This window comes from Hibiscus syriacus, unplaced genomic scaffold (genome assembly GCF_006381635.1).
Source record: "Hibiscus syriacus cultivar Baekdansim isolate YM2019G1 unplaced genomic scaffold, ASM638163v2 tig00004457_pilon, whole genome shotgun sequence".
NCBI classification, from domain to species: Eukaryota; Viridiplantae; Streptophyta; class Magnoliopsida; order Malvales; family Malvaceae; genus Hibiscus; species Hibiscus syriacus.
In genome coordinates, this window is record NW_024062017.1 from 257,937 (window position 1) to 275,318 (window position 17,382).

Sequence of the window (17,382 nt, forward strand, 5' to 3'; positions counted from 1 at the left end):
CAGTAAAACAGAGATCTAAAAGGATATCATGAATGCCACGTCTCAAACTCGGACTAAACCATCTTAACCTAAATCGAATCAAAACTGACACTACTTCTCAGTCGTAATGAACCTTTGTTCTGATTTTAACCAAAAATAGTAAAACAAAACAAAGTATGCATGCATGCATGCATGCCAGGGAATGGGCAAATTATCTAAATTTACACTCGAAAACAGTAAAAGTTTGTAGATCCTGACTATGGAATAGATCACAATAAAGTCCCAGACAAGGGGAAACGCATTGTGTAGATTGTGGCACTGCAGACTCACTTGCCACCCAGTGAAGGAAAGTGCCCAGGGTCTTCGATTGAGGGAGCTGACACGTTGCTTGTTGCATTGCCTCCATACCCTCCTCTGGGACCACGGCCACGGCCTCGACCACGCCCCGGTCCATAGTACCTCTCACCTTCAGCTGGCTTCAGGAACTCATTGATGCTGACAGACTACACCGAAACATCCATGCAGAATTTTGAAAAGGGAAGACAATACGTTAAACACATCATCAGCACTAATAATAGTTATTAAGGCAGAAAACTTAATGCAAAGATACCATTTCACATATGCATCAAGTACTGCAAAACTTTCAAACTTCACATAATTATGCAATTACATCACAATAAGATAGTACAAGCTGGACTATGCATTTTGCAGATTCATTTTCATGTTGCTTAGCAAATAACAACCATTATGCTGTTAACCAGGCATGCATGCCCTCAATCAGTTACCATTAATGTCTAAATTAGTTTAGGCTAATTGCATTGTCAAAAGTAATATAGACCGTGACATGGGAACAGCCAATTAAGAATCAAAGTACAAAGAAGCATTCATACTTCGTTAAACAAATTAATGACTATACTTCTTAAGAATCAATTAAGTTAGAAAGGGAAGATGGCATCCTAAGAAAGATAAATGTCAAATTATTTGGTATTAACTCACATCTATATGAAGGCAGTTAACCAACAATAACATGTGACAAAAATATGCAAACCTTTTTGGCTTTTTCTTCTTTATCAGCATCTTTGCGCTTGTCCTTTTCAGAACCCTAAAAACCATAAGCTAAGTCAATATGCCACTATAAATTAAATATTTGAAACCATAAAAACCAAAAGAAGAAAGCTAAGATATCTTGCCAGTTTGATAAAGATATCATCATTGCTCTTCTTGTTTGAAAGTTGTTGCATGGACTCGAACTCTTTGGTATCAACTTTCCTTTCTTCATTTGTCTTGAGGGCAAGCAGAGCTTTCCTCTTCTCCTCAAGAACCTTCTCATATTCTTCCAAGGTCATCTCCTATAAGACAGAAAGAATGACAACATTAACTTCCACCAAGGCTTACTAAACCAGGCAACTAAGTTGAGTACTCAATTATCCAAAAGTTGATTCTGTTAAACAATGTGAAAGCATGGCCAGTATTACAATTCAAAATCTTTAAAGATGTAATTTACCCAACATTTCAGAAACAACATACTTTCATCTAACACGCATCACCTAGATTTAATTACAGTTCGACCATAGGTGCCATGAACTTTGAAAGGATTAGAATTACTAATAGAAGTAATGTTACTAGACACATTGCCGTTATTAAAAAATGTTTTAATAGACTGACAGTTCAGGTAAGATATCTCAATACATGTTGTTCCCTAATCACTAAATAAACAAGAAGAACCACAATTGGGAAAACACAGCAAATAATTTTGTTATCCCCTGCCCATTTCTCTACAAAACAAAGGCATTAACTGTGAAAAAGAAAAACTACCTTAATTTCAGGCTCCTCCTCGGTTTCTTTTGCAGCATTCTCCTTGCTGGCATCCGCAGCATCATCCTCTCCAGGCTGATTCTCAATGCCAATATTCTTTTCATCCTCGGGGACATTTTCTTCAATCTCCCTTATTTTGGGCCAAAATAGCAGGATATATAAGCAGAATAGTTTGGGTAACACAAAAATTATGTGTATAGAGCATAATAACATAAAGAGCTTTGTTGTGAAAAAAATTAACAGTTTGGCAAAACAGATACTCACGGAGCAACTTCATCAGTAGGGCTACCCCAATTACCACGCCCAGCACCATCACGTTTGAACTCATTCCTGTTTATGTTTAAAGACAGATAAATAACGTGATGAATAGTTTAAACAAAACAATCAAACCTCAAATAACACAACAATACTTACCCATGCCCAGTCCCACTGCGGCGATCATACACCCTGCGAGGACGTTCCCCCTCTCCAAATTCTCCATCATTAAACCCACCGCGGCGACCGCCACGGAAGGAACCTCGCGGGCCACCATAGCCACCACGCCTTTCAGTTTGCTTCCTTTCTTCTCCCTCTTCAGAAGGTCTGTACCCTCCTGAAAATGCATTGGAGTTATCACTAACAGTGGAATCACGATTGAATCCTCTGCCACTTAATCCACGCCCACGTCCACCACCGCGGCCTCCTCCACGTCCAGGCTCATTCCTTGCCTCTCTCGCTGCATTAGGCAAACATGAGAAAAAAGGATGAAAAGATAAATGAGTAGCACACCACACTTCAAAGGGCTTGTCAATGGTCAACAAAAGGTAAATGAAACCTAAGGGAGAGTTAAGCAATAGAACCATATCATCCATGATGAGCCGCATGATGCACTTCAACATAAAGTTTTAACTTCACAAGAGTTTTGGATGGGATTGATACAAGCAATTATAGCAAGACAAACTGAATCGATAGAGTTCACTAATATGTTAATTTTGCCTCATTTTTAATATTGAAACGCATACAACTTCACCAATTGACTTCATCAAAGATTTATTCTAACAGATAATCTCTAGATTCAGAGATGTCCTTGGTTTTACCTCAAATTTCAATCAAATGAACGTCCATACATTAAAGCAACAAACAATCACAACAAAGATAACCCACCAAAATACTGAAACAAAGATAACCCAAAAAAAGATAACCCAACAATCTAATTCATTTCTTCGCATTGAATTCAAAACAAAGCATACGATCAAACGGATTTGTGGAGGAAAAAGAAACAAAAGTTACCAGCTTGAGCAGGAGGAGGTGGCTTGGTGGGGAGCTTCGCAGGCTTAGCCGGCTGAGCTTGAGCCGGGGCCGAAACAGGAGATTTCTTGGGCTTTTCAAGCATCTTCTTCTCAGCAGCGGCAATAACCAAACTTGGGTCTTCCGTATCATCATCCAAGAGATCGAATAGGTTCTGGGTTGCCATTGGTTAAGTCAAAGAAAATGACGCCTTTTCTTTTTTAAGTTAAAAAAGAAAACGAAATAGCAACCAAGAGAGCGCTATTGTATTATTAAGGCCATAGAAGTGAATATGAATGAAAGAAATGAAAAAAGATCTGAGATCGGGATTTGGAAGGTAAGAAAACTGAGATAATCGAATGGATTAGCAAAACCCTAGGCAATGCGGCAGAGAACTGAGACTGAGGCTAAACCTAATCTTAAAAACCCTATTGGTTTTCTTATTATGTGGGCGAGTTCATTTTAAGACTTGTGCATTTGATTCATAATAAATACAAGACGACATAGATTTCTTCAATAAATAAGTTCAGAAAAAAGATTTTTTCCCTTTTTGGTCTAGGAGAAAAGGATTTTAATACATATAGTCAATCTCAAAAAAAAAAAAAAACCTTCATTATTTATAATAAGAGAAAATCGCCTCAGTGACCAAAAATGTCTTATAATATACGATTTTAATCAACTTTTTTTGGATTTGCCAAAATGACCAACAAAATCGCAACGCGATATCAAAATCGCAACGTGATTTAGAAAATCGCAACGTTGAAAAGAAAATCGCAACGGTCAAAAGAAAATCGCAACGCGATCTTCCAAGAATCGCAATGCGAGCCAAAGAATCGCGTTGCGATTCCAAGAATCGCAACGCGATTCCAATAATCGCAACGCGATTGAGAAAATCGCAACGCGATTCCAAGAATCGCAAAACGGCAAAAGAAAATCTCAAAAGCAGTAGAGTTGTTCGTATTGCATTTGTTTCTTAAAAATTTTCTCTAAAAAGATAGTATCCGCGCGGACGTGTCGAAGACACGTATGACCACGACCACGACCACGACCACGACCACGACCACGACCACGACCACGACCACGACCCGAGACGAGACGGCGGCGGCGGCGGCGCGCGAGAGTCCCCCTTGTTCTCTTTCACTCAACAAGGAAATGAGAAATCCAAGCCTTAAATACACTTCCCAATAGTGTTTCCAATACTATGTGGGATTGAACATTACCAACAACCTTCACATGTCAACCTATTTTGTGTGCTTAATTTGACTGTGCCATTCACTAAAATTGTTGGAGATTAGTTCATTTGAAGAAGTGTAACTAATAAACCATAAACCAAGTAAATTGCTTTTATTTGTCGTGAAATGATGTCCCTGCAACCTTTGGTGGAACTTTGGACCTTGTAATAAACTTGAACTATGCTTCCAGTTCCATCCAGTAGAGAATTTAAAATCATAATTTGTAACTTTATCTACAATATCACAAAGCAACAAAAAATCTACAAGAAATTGATCAGCTATGAGGAGAGTCTTGAATGTAGAATTGTTGTGTATAAATCCACATGTATGCATAACCGGGTAGAAATTATATTTGTATACGGCAACCCACCCTTTTTCACTAAACAAAACAATTTTGGCATACCAAATGAACTAATATCTCTTATAGTCACACTCAAGCTCTTAGCAAAATAGGTTGACATGTGAAGATTGTTGGTAATGTTCAATCCCACATAGTATTGGAAACACTATTGGGAAGTGTATTTAAGGTTTGAATTTCTCATTTCCTTGTTGAGTGAAAGAGAACAAGGGGGACTCTCGCGCTCCGCCGCCGCCGCCGTCTCGTCTCTGGTCGTGGTCGTGGTCGTGGTCGTGGTCGTGGTCGTGGTCGTGGTCGTGGTCGTGGTCGTGGTCGTGGTCGTGGTCGTGGTCGTGGTCGTGGTCGTGGTAATACGTGTCTTCGACGTCCGCGCGGATACTATCTTTTTAGAGAAAATTCTTAAGAAACAAATGCAATACGAACAGCTCTACTGCTTTTGAGATTTTCTTTTGCCGTTTTGCGATTCTTGGAATCGCGTTGCGATTCTTGGAAGATCGCGTTGCGATTTTCTTTTGACCGTTGCGATTTTCTTTTCAACATTGCGATTTTCTAAATCGCGTTGCGATTTTTGTTTCGCATTGCGATTTTGTTGGTCATTTTGGCAAATCCAAAAAAAGTTGATTAAAATCGTATATTATAAGGCATTTTTGGTCACTGAGGCGATTTTCTCTTATAATAATCATTGTATTATATATAAAACCATGCACTTTTTATTATTGTGATTTAAGTTTTGATACGGTAAAATTTGTAAATGATATCGGTAATTAAAGTAATTGTTATATTTCTTAGAGGTTTTAGTTTGTTAGGTTTGACGATGCATATGCGGGAATGTATGTATTATTAATGATTAAGAAATATTTTAACAGATATTACATTATAATCAGCATTGATTATTCACAAAAATTCCATATAGTAAGTCAACTAAATTAATTTATTGTCATATTAAAAAAATTAACAAATAAAATTCTATAATAATGGAAAACCCTAGCGTGCTCCCGTCTCCTGCTGTGTCCCCGCCTCCTATTGTTTCCGACGATAGGGCAATCAAGAAGCCGCTTAATGATCGGGATAAACCTCCGGATGAGCCCCCACCCCACCCGATTCCTTGGAGAATCCTTCTTCCACTCTGCCTGCACCTAGCTCTTATCGCGATCGGCTCATGGCCGACTCTGTACCCTCCATTCCCGTTACTGATGACGACATAGAAGATGACGACATCGATATTCTTGAGGGTGATGTTCGACGTGGTATGATTAATGGCCTCTTACCCGTCAAGAGCCTCAGTCAAACAATTGTTGTTAAGCTACTTGGACGTCGCATTGACTATAACTCCTTACGTAATCGGATCTTTGACCTATGGAAACCCACTCAAGCCCTACATATCATGGATATTGAGAACGATTATTTCCTTGTCACTTTGCGCAGCCACAACGATTATCTCAGGGTTTTATCGGAAGGTCCTTGGCGTTTATGGCCATTATCTGACGATTGAGCCCTGAACTGAAGATTTCACGACATCGCAACCTTATTCGAGTAAGGTCGTTGCATGGATGCGTTTGCCGGGCTTGCTTATCACTCTTTATAAACGTAGCATCATCACCGAGATTAGTGAGAGCATTGGGCTGGTGATCAAGATCGATTACCAAACTGATTCTGGTTGACGTGGACGATTCGCTCGTATGACTATCCGTGTTAATTTGAATAAGCCCTTGGTCTCTAAGCTTGTCATCAATGGCCATGTTCAGACGGTAGAGTATGAGTCTTTGCCAATCGTATCCTTTCATTGTGGTACTTACAACCATACCTTGGATGCTTACCCAAATGCAAAGCCATCTCCAGCACATGGTCTCACATCGGAGGTTAATAACTCTTCCGTTGATCAAAATGGAGAGCCATCCTATGAGCCATTGATGCTGGTTGAAAAGAAACAACGCAAGGTCTCTAAGAAACAAATGAGTGATCAGGCTGGTACCAGCAAATCTGCTGCTGTGGCCGGCTCCCGTTTCAGTCCCATAGCCTTGCCTAATGACGTCATACCTGCAGCTTCTACTACTGGCCTTCCGGATGCGCCTTTGCTTGCGTCTTCTTCACACGATGCTTCAGCCGCATCTTTGGTTTCTAAAGCCAAAGGTAAAGAAAAAGCTAGTGATCAGCCCAGTAAACCGAATAAATCCTGTGGGATTGTTACAATGAAGAAAACGGTTACTATGCCTCGTCCTTTAGCTGTGACGCAGTCTCCTCCGCTAGCTACTCATCGGGCACTACAGCCGGATTGTATGGTGTTCGTACTGACAGTACTCGGCAGATTGTTACACTTGATAAAACGAAGCACTCTTCGGTCGTTCTCTCTGAGAACTCCGATCCTAATATCCCCATTCCCACCGCTTTTGACTGTGATGTTTCTTCGAATGAACCTCCGGATCCTGGCCAATCTAATCAGGCTCTCAACATGGGTGAGCACCGCATTATGTCAGCGGAGTTGCGAAAGATCCAATGGAAATTATCATTGATGATGCGCCTGTTGGGGAATTTGCTGCTCCAATGGCCTTTTGAGTTTGTCTATGCTTCTCCCACTTTGTATTATTTATTATGAATTTTAAAAATTTTTGTTGGAACGAACAGGGTTGAGGCTACTATCGGTTCTTGACTGTTGTCAGATAATTTCTCAGGGATTATAAACCTGATGTTGTCGAGTTTGTTGAGCCTCGCATCATCAGCTCTAAGGCTGATTCTGTTATCGCTGCGTTGGGTTTTCCTAACTCTCATTGCGTTGAAGCGGCGGGGTTTTCTGGTGGAATCTGGCTCTGTTGATAAGATTCAGTTTCTGTTGATATTCTCTATAGCCACTCACAGTTTATTCACTGTCGTATCACGCACAAACGAGACACTATCTCTTCTAGGTACAGTTATCTACGCTAGTCCTAATGCTTCGAAAAGACGAGCTCTTTGGTCTCACCTGCGCCCATGGTATTAAATTGCAGCCGCAACGCAGTGTAACGGCCGTATCGTAACGGTTTTGAAGGCCACCGCGACGCAATATTATAGCAACGCAATCGCCCGCGACAGCTGCAACACGTTAAAAAATCACGCCCGCTACCACCACAACACGTTACGTAACGTCCGCAGCATCCGCAACCGCGACAAATGCCGCAACCGCTATTTTATACTATGCCTGCGCCACCTTGCTTGTTATAACCGTCAGCCTTGGATTTGTTAGGAGACTTTAATGCTACGTTGGTTTCTTCTGATCGAACAGGAGGAACTGCTTCCACGCCTCATTGTAAGGATTTTTAGAATTTTCTGTTGGACGATGATCACCGAGATATGCTTCCACCTTGCTCTTTACTCATGCTCGTTTGGTGATTTTCAACGTATAGTGAGTGACAACTAGTCTGACATGGGTAGCCTTTCTACTTCCATCGCCCATTTCTCCAAAGCGGCTGATGTTTGGAACAAGTCTGTTTTTGGCTATATTGGTTCCAAAAAACGTATGGTTATGGCACGACTTCTAGGAACTCAACGTGCTCTCCAACTCCGGCCTACTGCTTCCCTCCATAAGCTGGAATCTGCTCTCCTCAGCGAGCTGGAGTCTTTACTTGACCAGGAAGAGCTTCTTTAGAAGCAACGGTCTCGTGCTGACTGGATTTCTTTTGGTGATCGCAACACAGTCTAGTTTCATCGGAAAGCAAAAGCTCGTAAACAGCGTAACCTCATTTTGGTTTTGAAAGTTAATGGTGATTGGACTGATGATCAGCAGGTTCTCCATGACGCTGCAGTAAGGCATTTTAAAGCTTTGTTTTCGGTTGATGATTTGCGGCATGATACTTTCCCTATTGCTAGGCATTTTCCTTGCTTTCCGAAGGAACATTGGCCATCCCTGGACGCGGTTCCTTCGCCTGATGAAATTTATGCTGCTCTTAAGGAAGTGGCTCCTTTGAAACCATCAGGTCATGATGGTTTACATGCAGAATTTTTTCAGAAACAATGGTCGATTGTGGTGACTGCTGTCTGCAACTGTATCAAGGTGCTTTCCTTGGCGGTGAGCTAGAAGCTGCTCTAAACATGACTACTATTGTGCTTATTCCAAAGATTGACCATTCGGAGACCTCTATGAAATTTCGACCGATAAGCCTCTGCACTGTCATCTATAAACTTCTAACAAAAAATCTTTGTTCGGCATTTGAAACCCATCATGCCTCAGATTGTTCACTCGAATCAGACAAGTTTCATTTAAGGCCGCTCTATCACAGAGAATATTATCCTTAACCAAGAAGCGATTCATTCCATATGACATTCGAAAAGCAACCAAGGTTGGATGACTATCAAAATTGACCTTGAAAAGGCTTTTGATCAGCTGCGGCGGGATTTTATACATGATACATTGTGTGATGCTGGGTTCCCACCAAATTTGACCCTTATTATCGTGCATTGTGTTACCTCTTTTTCTTTCCGGGTACAATGAAATGGTACTTTAACCGAATCGTTTAAACCAGAATGTGGCATTCATCAAGGAGATCCCGTGTCTCCGAATTTATATGTTCTGGCCATGGAACGGCTTGGACATTCTATTATAGACAATATTGCTAAGAAGATTTGAGAGCCTTTCCGGTTTGTTCAGCGTGGACTACCTCTCTCTCATTTGTTCTTTGCGGATGATTTAATTCTTTATGCTCGAGCTGATATTCTGAATGCAGATGTGATCAATTCCACTTTGGACTGTTTCGGTGCCTACTCTGCCCATAAAGTTAATAAACAGAATACAACTATTTTCTTCTTCCTTCCACGAGCAAATCCATGCAGGAGGCAATCAGTGATCGCTTGGGTTTTCGTTATGTTACTGAGCTTGGGAAGTACTTGGGTGTACCAGTCCAGCATCGTCGAGTTACTCGGTCTGATTATAATTTATATTGGAGAAGATGCAAGTTTTTTTTTAAATGGATAGGCTTCCCGGTTTCTCTCCATGGATGGTCGTATTACTTTGGCCAAATCGGTTCTCGCTTCCATTCCGGTCTACTTCATGCAGAACGGTCTCCTCCCGGTTGGTGTTTGTAATTCCACTGAACAACTTATTTGGTGATTTGTTTGGGGATCTTCCACCACAAAACATGTGTTTTCCCCGATCAATTGGGAAACTCTTTGTCAACCACTTAACCGAGGTGGTTTGGGCTTCCGACGCATCCGTGAACAAAACAAGGCTCTCCTTATGAAAGTCTGCTTTGCCTTAATTACCAAGCAGGGTTCGTTTTGGATCCGTTTGTTGTGCCAAAAGTATAGGGTCACCGAATCCTTTCTAGTTTCGATCCACAAGGCTTCGTGCAATCGTGCTCTCCTTTTTGGAATTCTTTGTCCAAAATTTGGGTAGACTTTCGCTCCAATATACATGGTTTGGCTTCCTTCTTTGGGTGCTCTTCGTGAGCACATTCAACCTCCAGCTCGCACGGTTCCTCACTGCAATGTTGCTAGTTTGGAGAACCAGAATGGTGAATGGGACATTAGCTTACTGTCGTCTTTACTCTCCAGCACCGCCATTAACCATATCCTTGGTACTTTGCCCCCGTTTGATCCAGCCGAGCAGGATACGTGCATTTGGCGATGGAGTCTGAATCGTCTCTTCCATGTGTCCTCTGCCTATGAATCTTTAACAAGCTCTTCGAGGTCTCCAGCCCACTGCTCTTGGAACCAGTTTTTGTTTCCTTTATATGGTAGCTATGGAAACGTCGTAATGAGCTGGTTTTTACCCAAGACTGTTGTACCCTCGATGTTGCTTTTGCTGTTTCGATTTCCTGGGCGAGACATTTTCACGCTAGCTCTCCCATGCAGAGCTTACCTCTCCGCCCTGCCCCGTAGCCTCTTTCAGACCTTGAAGTTGAGTTACTTCGTAACCTCGATAAACTGCCCGTGTTGTCCAATGGGAAAAGCTGCCTCCCGATTAATTGGATTTGTGTTAATACCGATTGTTTATCAAAAGGTTCTCCTCAATCAGATTGTTTGGAAGCTATTAAGACTGCTGAAGACCCCTGTTGCTATGGATTGTTGTTCGCTGCTCCGTACTATTCTCCAGCTTCGCCGACGTCGTTGGGAGCTTTCATGCGATGGATTCCACGTGAAGCTAATCTCCTTGCTGATTCTCTTGCTAAATCGAGTCCCTCAAGTTTATTTGGAGTCACTCTGCTGGACGCTGTTCCTTCTTCGCTTCAATAGCTTCTTCCTCGTGATATTGACAGCCCACTGTATCTACGTACTTGATGTAATTTTGTTTCTTTCAGTTCAAAAAAAATATTTTAATTATAGTATTTATAGAAATGTATTCAATAAATTATTATAGTCATAAAAAAGTAAATAAATACAATTTATTAGTCTAGTGTTTGATTTTTAACCATTTAAATATTAAATTTTAGTTATTTTATTTAAAAATTACATACAAGTATAAAATGATGAAAAATATTATAATAATATTTATTATTACTTAAAATATAGCATTCAATATTTTTAACTAAAACTGATATATAGTTAATTGATTATTGTATAATTCTAAAGCCCAATCATCCATAAAATAAGGCCTTTAAGATCATTAAAACTAAATAAATTCGTTTTTTTTCATTTGGGCCTAAAATTTAGCGATCCAATAGAGGCTTCGATATTGGTATCAGATTTGTGCATATCGTCCAATAAAATACACGTATGTTGTATGGCAAATTCCCCGATATAATATTCTCGAACTTTTTATTTCACGAGATAATGCTATCGCCATATTATTTGCTGAGATAGGGTGAATTCTACAGTGCAGCCGTAGGTCGCCATGGCATCCGAGCGAGCTTGGAGATCGCCATGGCATCCGAGCGACATTGTAGGACGCCATGGCATCCCAGCGACATGGTAGGTCGCCAAGGCATCCGAGCGACATGCATGCTTTGCATGCACAACACTTCGCATGGGATAGGTCGCCAATGTTCACGGTTATTGGTCGCCTCTGCACGACTGCCCCCTCTCGATGCGCCCCTGCTCCCATGCAGCGTGAATTCAGCTGCATTATTGCAGCACTTATTGTTGCATTATTGCAGCCCTTATTGCTGCATTATTGCAGTCCTTATTGTTGCATTATTGCAGTCGTTCAGCTCACGTGAATGACAACTTGAGGGTGATATAATTGAAGCAGACGAGATGGGTGGTTGTATTATATATTGGATGGGTTAATGAGTGAAACATAAAAGAAAGAAAGAGAGAAGAGAGCAAGGGAAAAGAGGAAGAAGAAGAAAGGGAGAGCACAACATCGAGGTAAGTTTTTTAAATAATTAAATTAGTTTATTATTTTAAATTATTAGTTTGTTAGTTTATGGTTTAAGGTAAAACAAAATTTTAGTTAATTAGTTAGTTAGTTTAAGGTAAAACAAAATTTTAGTTAATTAGTTTGTTAGTTTAAGTTATATTATTGTTAGTTTAAGTTATATGATACATAAATATAAAATTATTTAATTAGTTTGTTTGATAGTTATATATTAAAAAAATAATCAATTAGCGTGTTAGTTAGTCTAATATTTAATTAGTTTGTAGTTAGTTAAATAGTTAAGTTATATTTTGGTTATTGAATTTATATTATATAAAAAATTTAGTTAAGTAGTTTATTAGTAGTTTAAGTTTTATTATAATAAAAAATAGTTTATTAGTTTAAGTTATATAAAAGAATAATTATTTAAATTAGTTTATTATTATAAATTATTAGTTAATTAGTTTATTATTATAAATTAGGGTAAAATAAAAAATTAGTTAATTAGTTTGTTAGTTTAAGTTATATAATTGTTAGTTTAAGTTATATCATATAGAAATAAAAAATTATTTAATTAGTATGTTTGATAGTTACATATTAATAAAAATAATTAGTTAATTTGTTAGTCGTTAGTTATGTATAAAAAAATATGTAATTAGTTTGTTTTAGTTAAATAGTTAAGTTATATTTGTTTGTTGAATTTATATTATATAAAAAATTTAGTTAATTAGTTTTTTAGTAGTAAATTATAAGTTATTATATTAAATTTTTTTGTTGTGTTGTAAATTAGTTAGTTAGTTAGTTAGTTAGTTACTTAACATTAGATTATATTAAATGATTTTTTAAATACTGTTGTTTAATTTTTTTTACAGATTCATTTGAATGGCTGACCAAATTTCACTGTTGAGACTTGACAATTAACATATTTCAAGTCATTTGGGAATAATTGTGAATAAAATAATTGTTTAATAAATTATTATTAATAAATATTTGAATATTATTTTATGATTTGTGATAATTTTTTTGCATTATTTAATTACAGGAGGACGAGCAGCGAGTCTTTCGTCATCGGCTACATAAAGTGCCCAAGCCGCACCGTTGATAGAAGAAAACCTGCAAAAGGTTGAATTTTGGTATGTAACATTTGTGCGAGATTACAAGTTGGTCCCAAGTTTGATCAGTGTGTTGATTGAACGTTGGAGACCAGAAACGCACACGTTTCATTTGCCGTGTGGCGAATGTACGATTACTCTGGAGGATGTGACAATGCAACTCGGGTCTAAACTAATGGGATGCCGGTGGTAATGACACATGAGTTTACAAATGTGGCACAACTTTGCAGTTTTTTTCTTGGGAAAACACACGTACCACCAGAGTGTAAAGGGTGGCGTGTGAGGTTGTCATGGTTGAAGAATGAATTTCAGCTTCAACCAAATAGTACGAAGCACGAAATTATATATGCAACACGAGCATATATATTGCAATTGATTGGCGTAATTTTGATGCCGGATAAATCCGGTAGTTATGTTCACACTCAATATCTTCTTTTTTAAGAAATTTTGAGAATAGTAGGCAATATAGCTGGGGATCGACGTTATTGGTGTTCTTGTATCGTGAGATGTGCAAGGCGTCATTAGTCGTGAATGATAATAATACATCAAAAATCGGTGGATGTCTATTGCTGCTACAATCATGGGCTTGGCATAGACTTCCATTTTTGACACCGATTAGTCGGACTACGTTTGACTTTCCACTTGTCGAAAGGTAATATGAATTATCTATTTTGTTGAAAACATTTTGATATTTCGATATAACAAATTAAGTTAAATGAATTTTAAGATTTTCCAAAATGATTTTCCAAGTATATTCGATATAATTATTCGAATATCAAAACATTACTCAAAATATTTCAAAAATCATTTTTAATCCTTACTTAAGTGTAAAATTAAGTTTTAATCTTAAAATAATTTCAAAATAATCTTTCAAAGTATTTTGAACCATTTCAAAGCCAAAAATTCCAGATTGCTCAGAGGGAACCGATTCCCCCCCAAGGGGGTACCGATTCCCCCTGAATGGTTTGGCTCCGAGATTTCCAGAATGCTCGGAGGGAACCGATTCCCTCATAGGGGGTACCGATTCCCCCCTGTTCAACGGTCGAAATATTTGAATTTTACACTTAGGAACCGATTCCCCATAGGGGGTACCGATTCCCCCACGCTCCAAACTGTTTTATTAATTGTTTTCACACTAAAACGGCTATATGATCTTCACTAATCATCCCCAACGTTCAGAAGAGATTCAAGGTGTATTTAAACAAGTTCTGAAGCCCTTGATCAACAAGAAATCATAGAGAAACAAGAGAGAAAGCATCAAACACCAGGTTTGTACAAATCAAGCCATTTTTCCTTTCAATATTCATTTTGCTTTCAAGAACACCATTTGTGCTCATTTGTAATTATCTTTGAGTGTTCTTTTCTTGTTCTAGAATTGTGCAAACATCTTACCTTGTGAGGTTTTCTTGTAAGTTTGCAAATTTGTAATCTTCTCTTTGGGAAAAAGAGTGTTCTCAAGAGTTGGGGTATACTCTTGAGGGTTTTTGTAAGGTTATCTCTTTGGCCTCAAAAGAAAGAACAAATTAGTGAATTTGTTGGAAAATCCTTAGTGTGGATAGCTAAGGTAGTGGACGTAGACTTTGTTTGAGAAAGTCGAACCACTGTAAATCGCTGTGCAATTACTTTCAATTTTTCTATAAAAGCTTCCACGAAATTTTAATTGCCAATTCACCCCCTCTTGGCCGATTTCATCGATCAATTAACTCAACAATTGGCATCAGAGCCTAACTCATTTGAAGGTTTAATCGCCTCTTGAGTTGATTCGGGAAGGGTTATATCGATTATTAAAGTCATCAATGGCCTCCGCTTCAAACTTCGACTCCGGTCTCGATTCGATGCCCGTCAACAAGCCTCCTTTCTTCAATGGAGCTAACTATGCCTATTGGAAGAATAGAATGATGTAATTCATTCAAGCAAGTGACATGGGAGCATGGAATGCTGTAGAAGAAGGATATATCAAACCTCTCACTCATCCAAGGTTGTGGAGTGAAGGAGAGACAAGAATGTTTCAGCTCAACTCCAAAGCCATCCATATTATTTTTTGTGCTCTTGGACCAGATGAATACGGAAGAGTTTCATCATGTACAACTGCCAAAGAAATATGGGACAAGCTTCAAGTCACACATGAAGGTACAGATGAGGTAAAGAAATCAAAAATTAGTATTCTAACGCATAGCTATGAAAATTTCAGGATGAAACCAAATGAAGACATCAAAGCTATGACGGATAGATTTTCAACGATTGTCAATGGTCTCAAATCATATTTGAGAGATCATCTCAAATGAAAAGCTTGTGAGGAAGTTAGTCTACTCCCTCCCAAAATCATGGCAATCAAAGAAGACGGTAATCATCGAGTCTAAGGACCTATCGTCCTTAACTCTTGAAGAACTTATCGGTTCACTCCTCACTCATGAGATGATGCTTGAAGATGAGGTGGACCTTGATAAAGTTGAAGAGACACCAAAGGAAAAGGAGAAGAAGAAAAATATTGGAGTTGCTCTCAAATCCACAAAAGATGAGAGTGATTCTAATAATGATGATGATGACGAGGAAATGGCATTGTTTGCCAAACGGTTCAGAAAAATGATGAGACCTTACCAAGGAAGAAAATTCAAACGAAACGAATGCCTCAAAAATGAACCAAAAGAGAAGGACCCAATCATTTGCTATGAATGCAAAAAGTCGGGGCATGTCAAATATGATTGCCCACAATTGAAGTCAATCAAAGAATAAGCACAAGGCTCATGTGGCTACATGGAGCGATGAAGAAAGTTCCGATGAAGAGGAACAAGAAGTAGCAAACTTGTGCTTGATGGCATTCGGGGAAGATTCTAAGGTAACCTCTAACTCATCCGATTTTGATGATTTATCTTATGATGAGTTATTTGAGGAGTACAATGGGTTGGCTTCGGATTATGAGAAATTGTTTTTAAAATATAAAAATGATGTTTCAAAATTGAAAAATGAAAACAAACTCATATCCAAAACCAACAACGATCTTGAAAGTAAAATCAAAGATTTGCAAATCAAACTAGAAGAGTTTGAAAAGAAAAATTTAGATTTGCAAAATTTACTTTCAAAAGATCAATGATGATCATCAAAAGAAAATTGATGATCTTAAAACTTCTTTTGATAAAGTTGGAACAAAACATTTTGAAAAAGGTGGAAATTCAAAATCCAACTTTGTTAGAAAAAGTTTTAGAAACTACAATCATAGAGGTCCCCAAAGAACCTCTAATGGAAAAATCATTAGAAGTATGTGGGTTCCTAAAGAACTCATTACTACTAAAGATAAAAATATCCTACACAAATGGATACCTAAGGGGACTAGGATTTTGGAAACTAATGAATATGGACCCAAAAGAATTTGGGTACCAAAAATCAAAAATCAATCTATGTTTGTAGGGAAAGGAGCATTGCTACAAGGCACGGGAAATTAAATTCAAATTCATGGTACCTTGATAGTGGATGCTCAAGACATATGACCGGAGACAAAAGCCGGTTCATTGAGCTTAACGCCAAAAATGGAGGAGAAGTGACTTTTGGAGACAATTCAAAAGGTCACATTGAAGGTATTGGTACAATAGGTAATACCTCTTCCATACAAATTAATAATGTTTTATATGTGAATGGATTAAAGCATAATCTATTGAGTATTAGTCAATTATGCGATAAAGGATTCAATGTCTTATTTGAAATTAATGGTTGTAAAGTCATTGACATTGCATCTAATCGGATTATGCTTGTTGGTCATAGAATAGGAAACATTTACATGGTGCATTTAGATTCTATTGATATGACTAATTTATGCCTAGTTGCTAAGGATGAGCATGAAAGTTGGTTATGGCATAGGAGACTAGGTCATGCTAGTATGAGTGTTTTACAACGGTTAATTCAAGGAGACTTAGTAAGAGGGTTGCCTAAGCTTAAATTTGATAATGATAAAATCTGTGATGCTTGTGCTAAAGGAAAACAAAAGCGAGTTTCTTTTAAATCTATTAATGATGTATCAACTAGTAGAGTATTACAATTGATCCATTTAGATCTTTTTGGGCCAACTAGAACTACTAGCTTGGGAGGAAAACAATATGCAATTGTCTTGGTAGATGACTATTCTAGATACACTTGGGTTCTATTCTTAAGTACTAAAGATGAAGCATTAGAAAATTTCATCACATTTTCAAAAATAATCCAAAATGAAAAAGGTTACTCTATCACTAGTGTTAGAAGTGATCATGGAACTGAGTTTGAAAATCCTGGATTTATTGAGTTTTGTAATTCTAATGGTATTAGCCATAATTTTTCAGCACCTAGAACCCCTCAACAAAATGGAGTTGTTGAGAGGAAAATCGAACT

The 17,382-nt window shown here is 38.2% G+C and overlaps 1 protein-coding gene and 1 long non-coding RNA gene across 2 annotated transcripts; one reads left to right on the plus strand and one right to left on the minus strand.

The window, feature by feature from the left end:
* Positions 1-101: 101 nt before the first annotated feature.
* Positions 102-3,451, minus strand: LOC120194641 (RGG repeats nuclear RNA binding protein A-like). The gene is made up of 7 exons (XM_039196900.1): positions 3,064-3,451; positions 2,209-2,509; positions 2,059-2,124; positions 1,795-1,924; positions 1,170-1,328; positions 1,028-1,081; positions 102-482 (listed from the first exon to the last, which is right to left on the minus strand). The coding sequence occupies exons 1-7, from the start codon at positions 3,245-3,247 to the stop codon at positions 306-308; spliced, it is 1,071 nt and encodes a 356-aa protein (XP_039052831.1). The 5' UTR covers positions 3,248-3,451; the 3' UTR covers positions 102-305.
* LOC120194670 lies at positions 3,173-16,079 on the plus strand. The gene is made up of 5 exons (XR_005522997.1): positions 3,173-3,285; positions 3,598-3,613; positions 4,182-4,189; positions 12,066-12,070; positions 16,065-16,079. It is a non-coding gene; the product is annotated as an uncharacterized LOC120194670 (long non-coding RNA).
* The last annotated feature ends 1,303 nt before the right edge of the window (positions 16,080-17,382 follow it).

Coding starts and splice junctions, on each gene's coding strand:
- LOC120194641 (XM_039196900.1), bottom strand. CDS start 3,247: ATGGCAACCCAGAACCTATTCGATCTCTTGGATGATGATACGGAAGAC. Junction 2,510..3,063: donor ACCTCCTCCTGCTCAAGCTG/GTAACTTTTGTT, acceptor TGCCTAATGCAG/CGAGAGAGGCAAGGAATGAG. Junction 2,125..2,208: donor CGCAGTGGGACTGGGCATGG/GTAAGTATTGTT, acceptor AAACATAAACAG/GAATGAGTTCAAACGTGATG.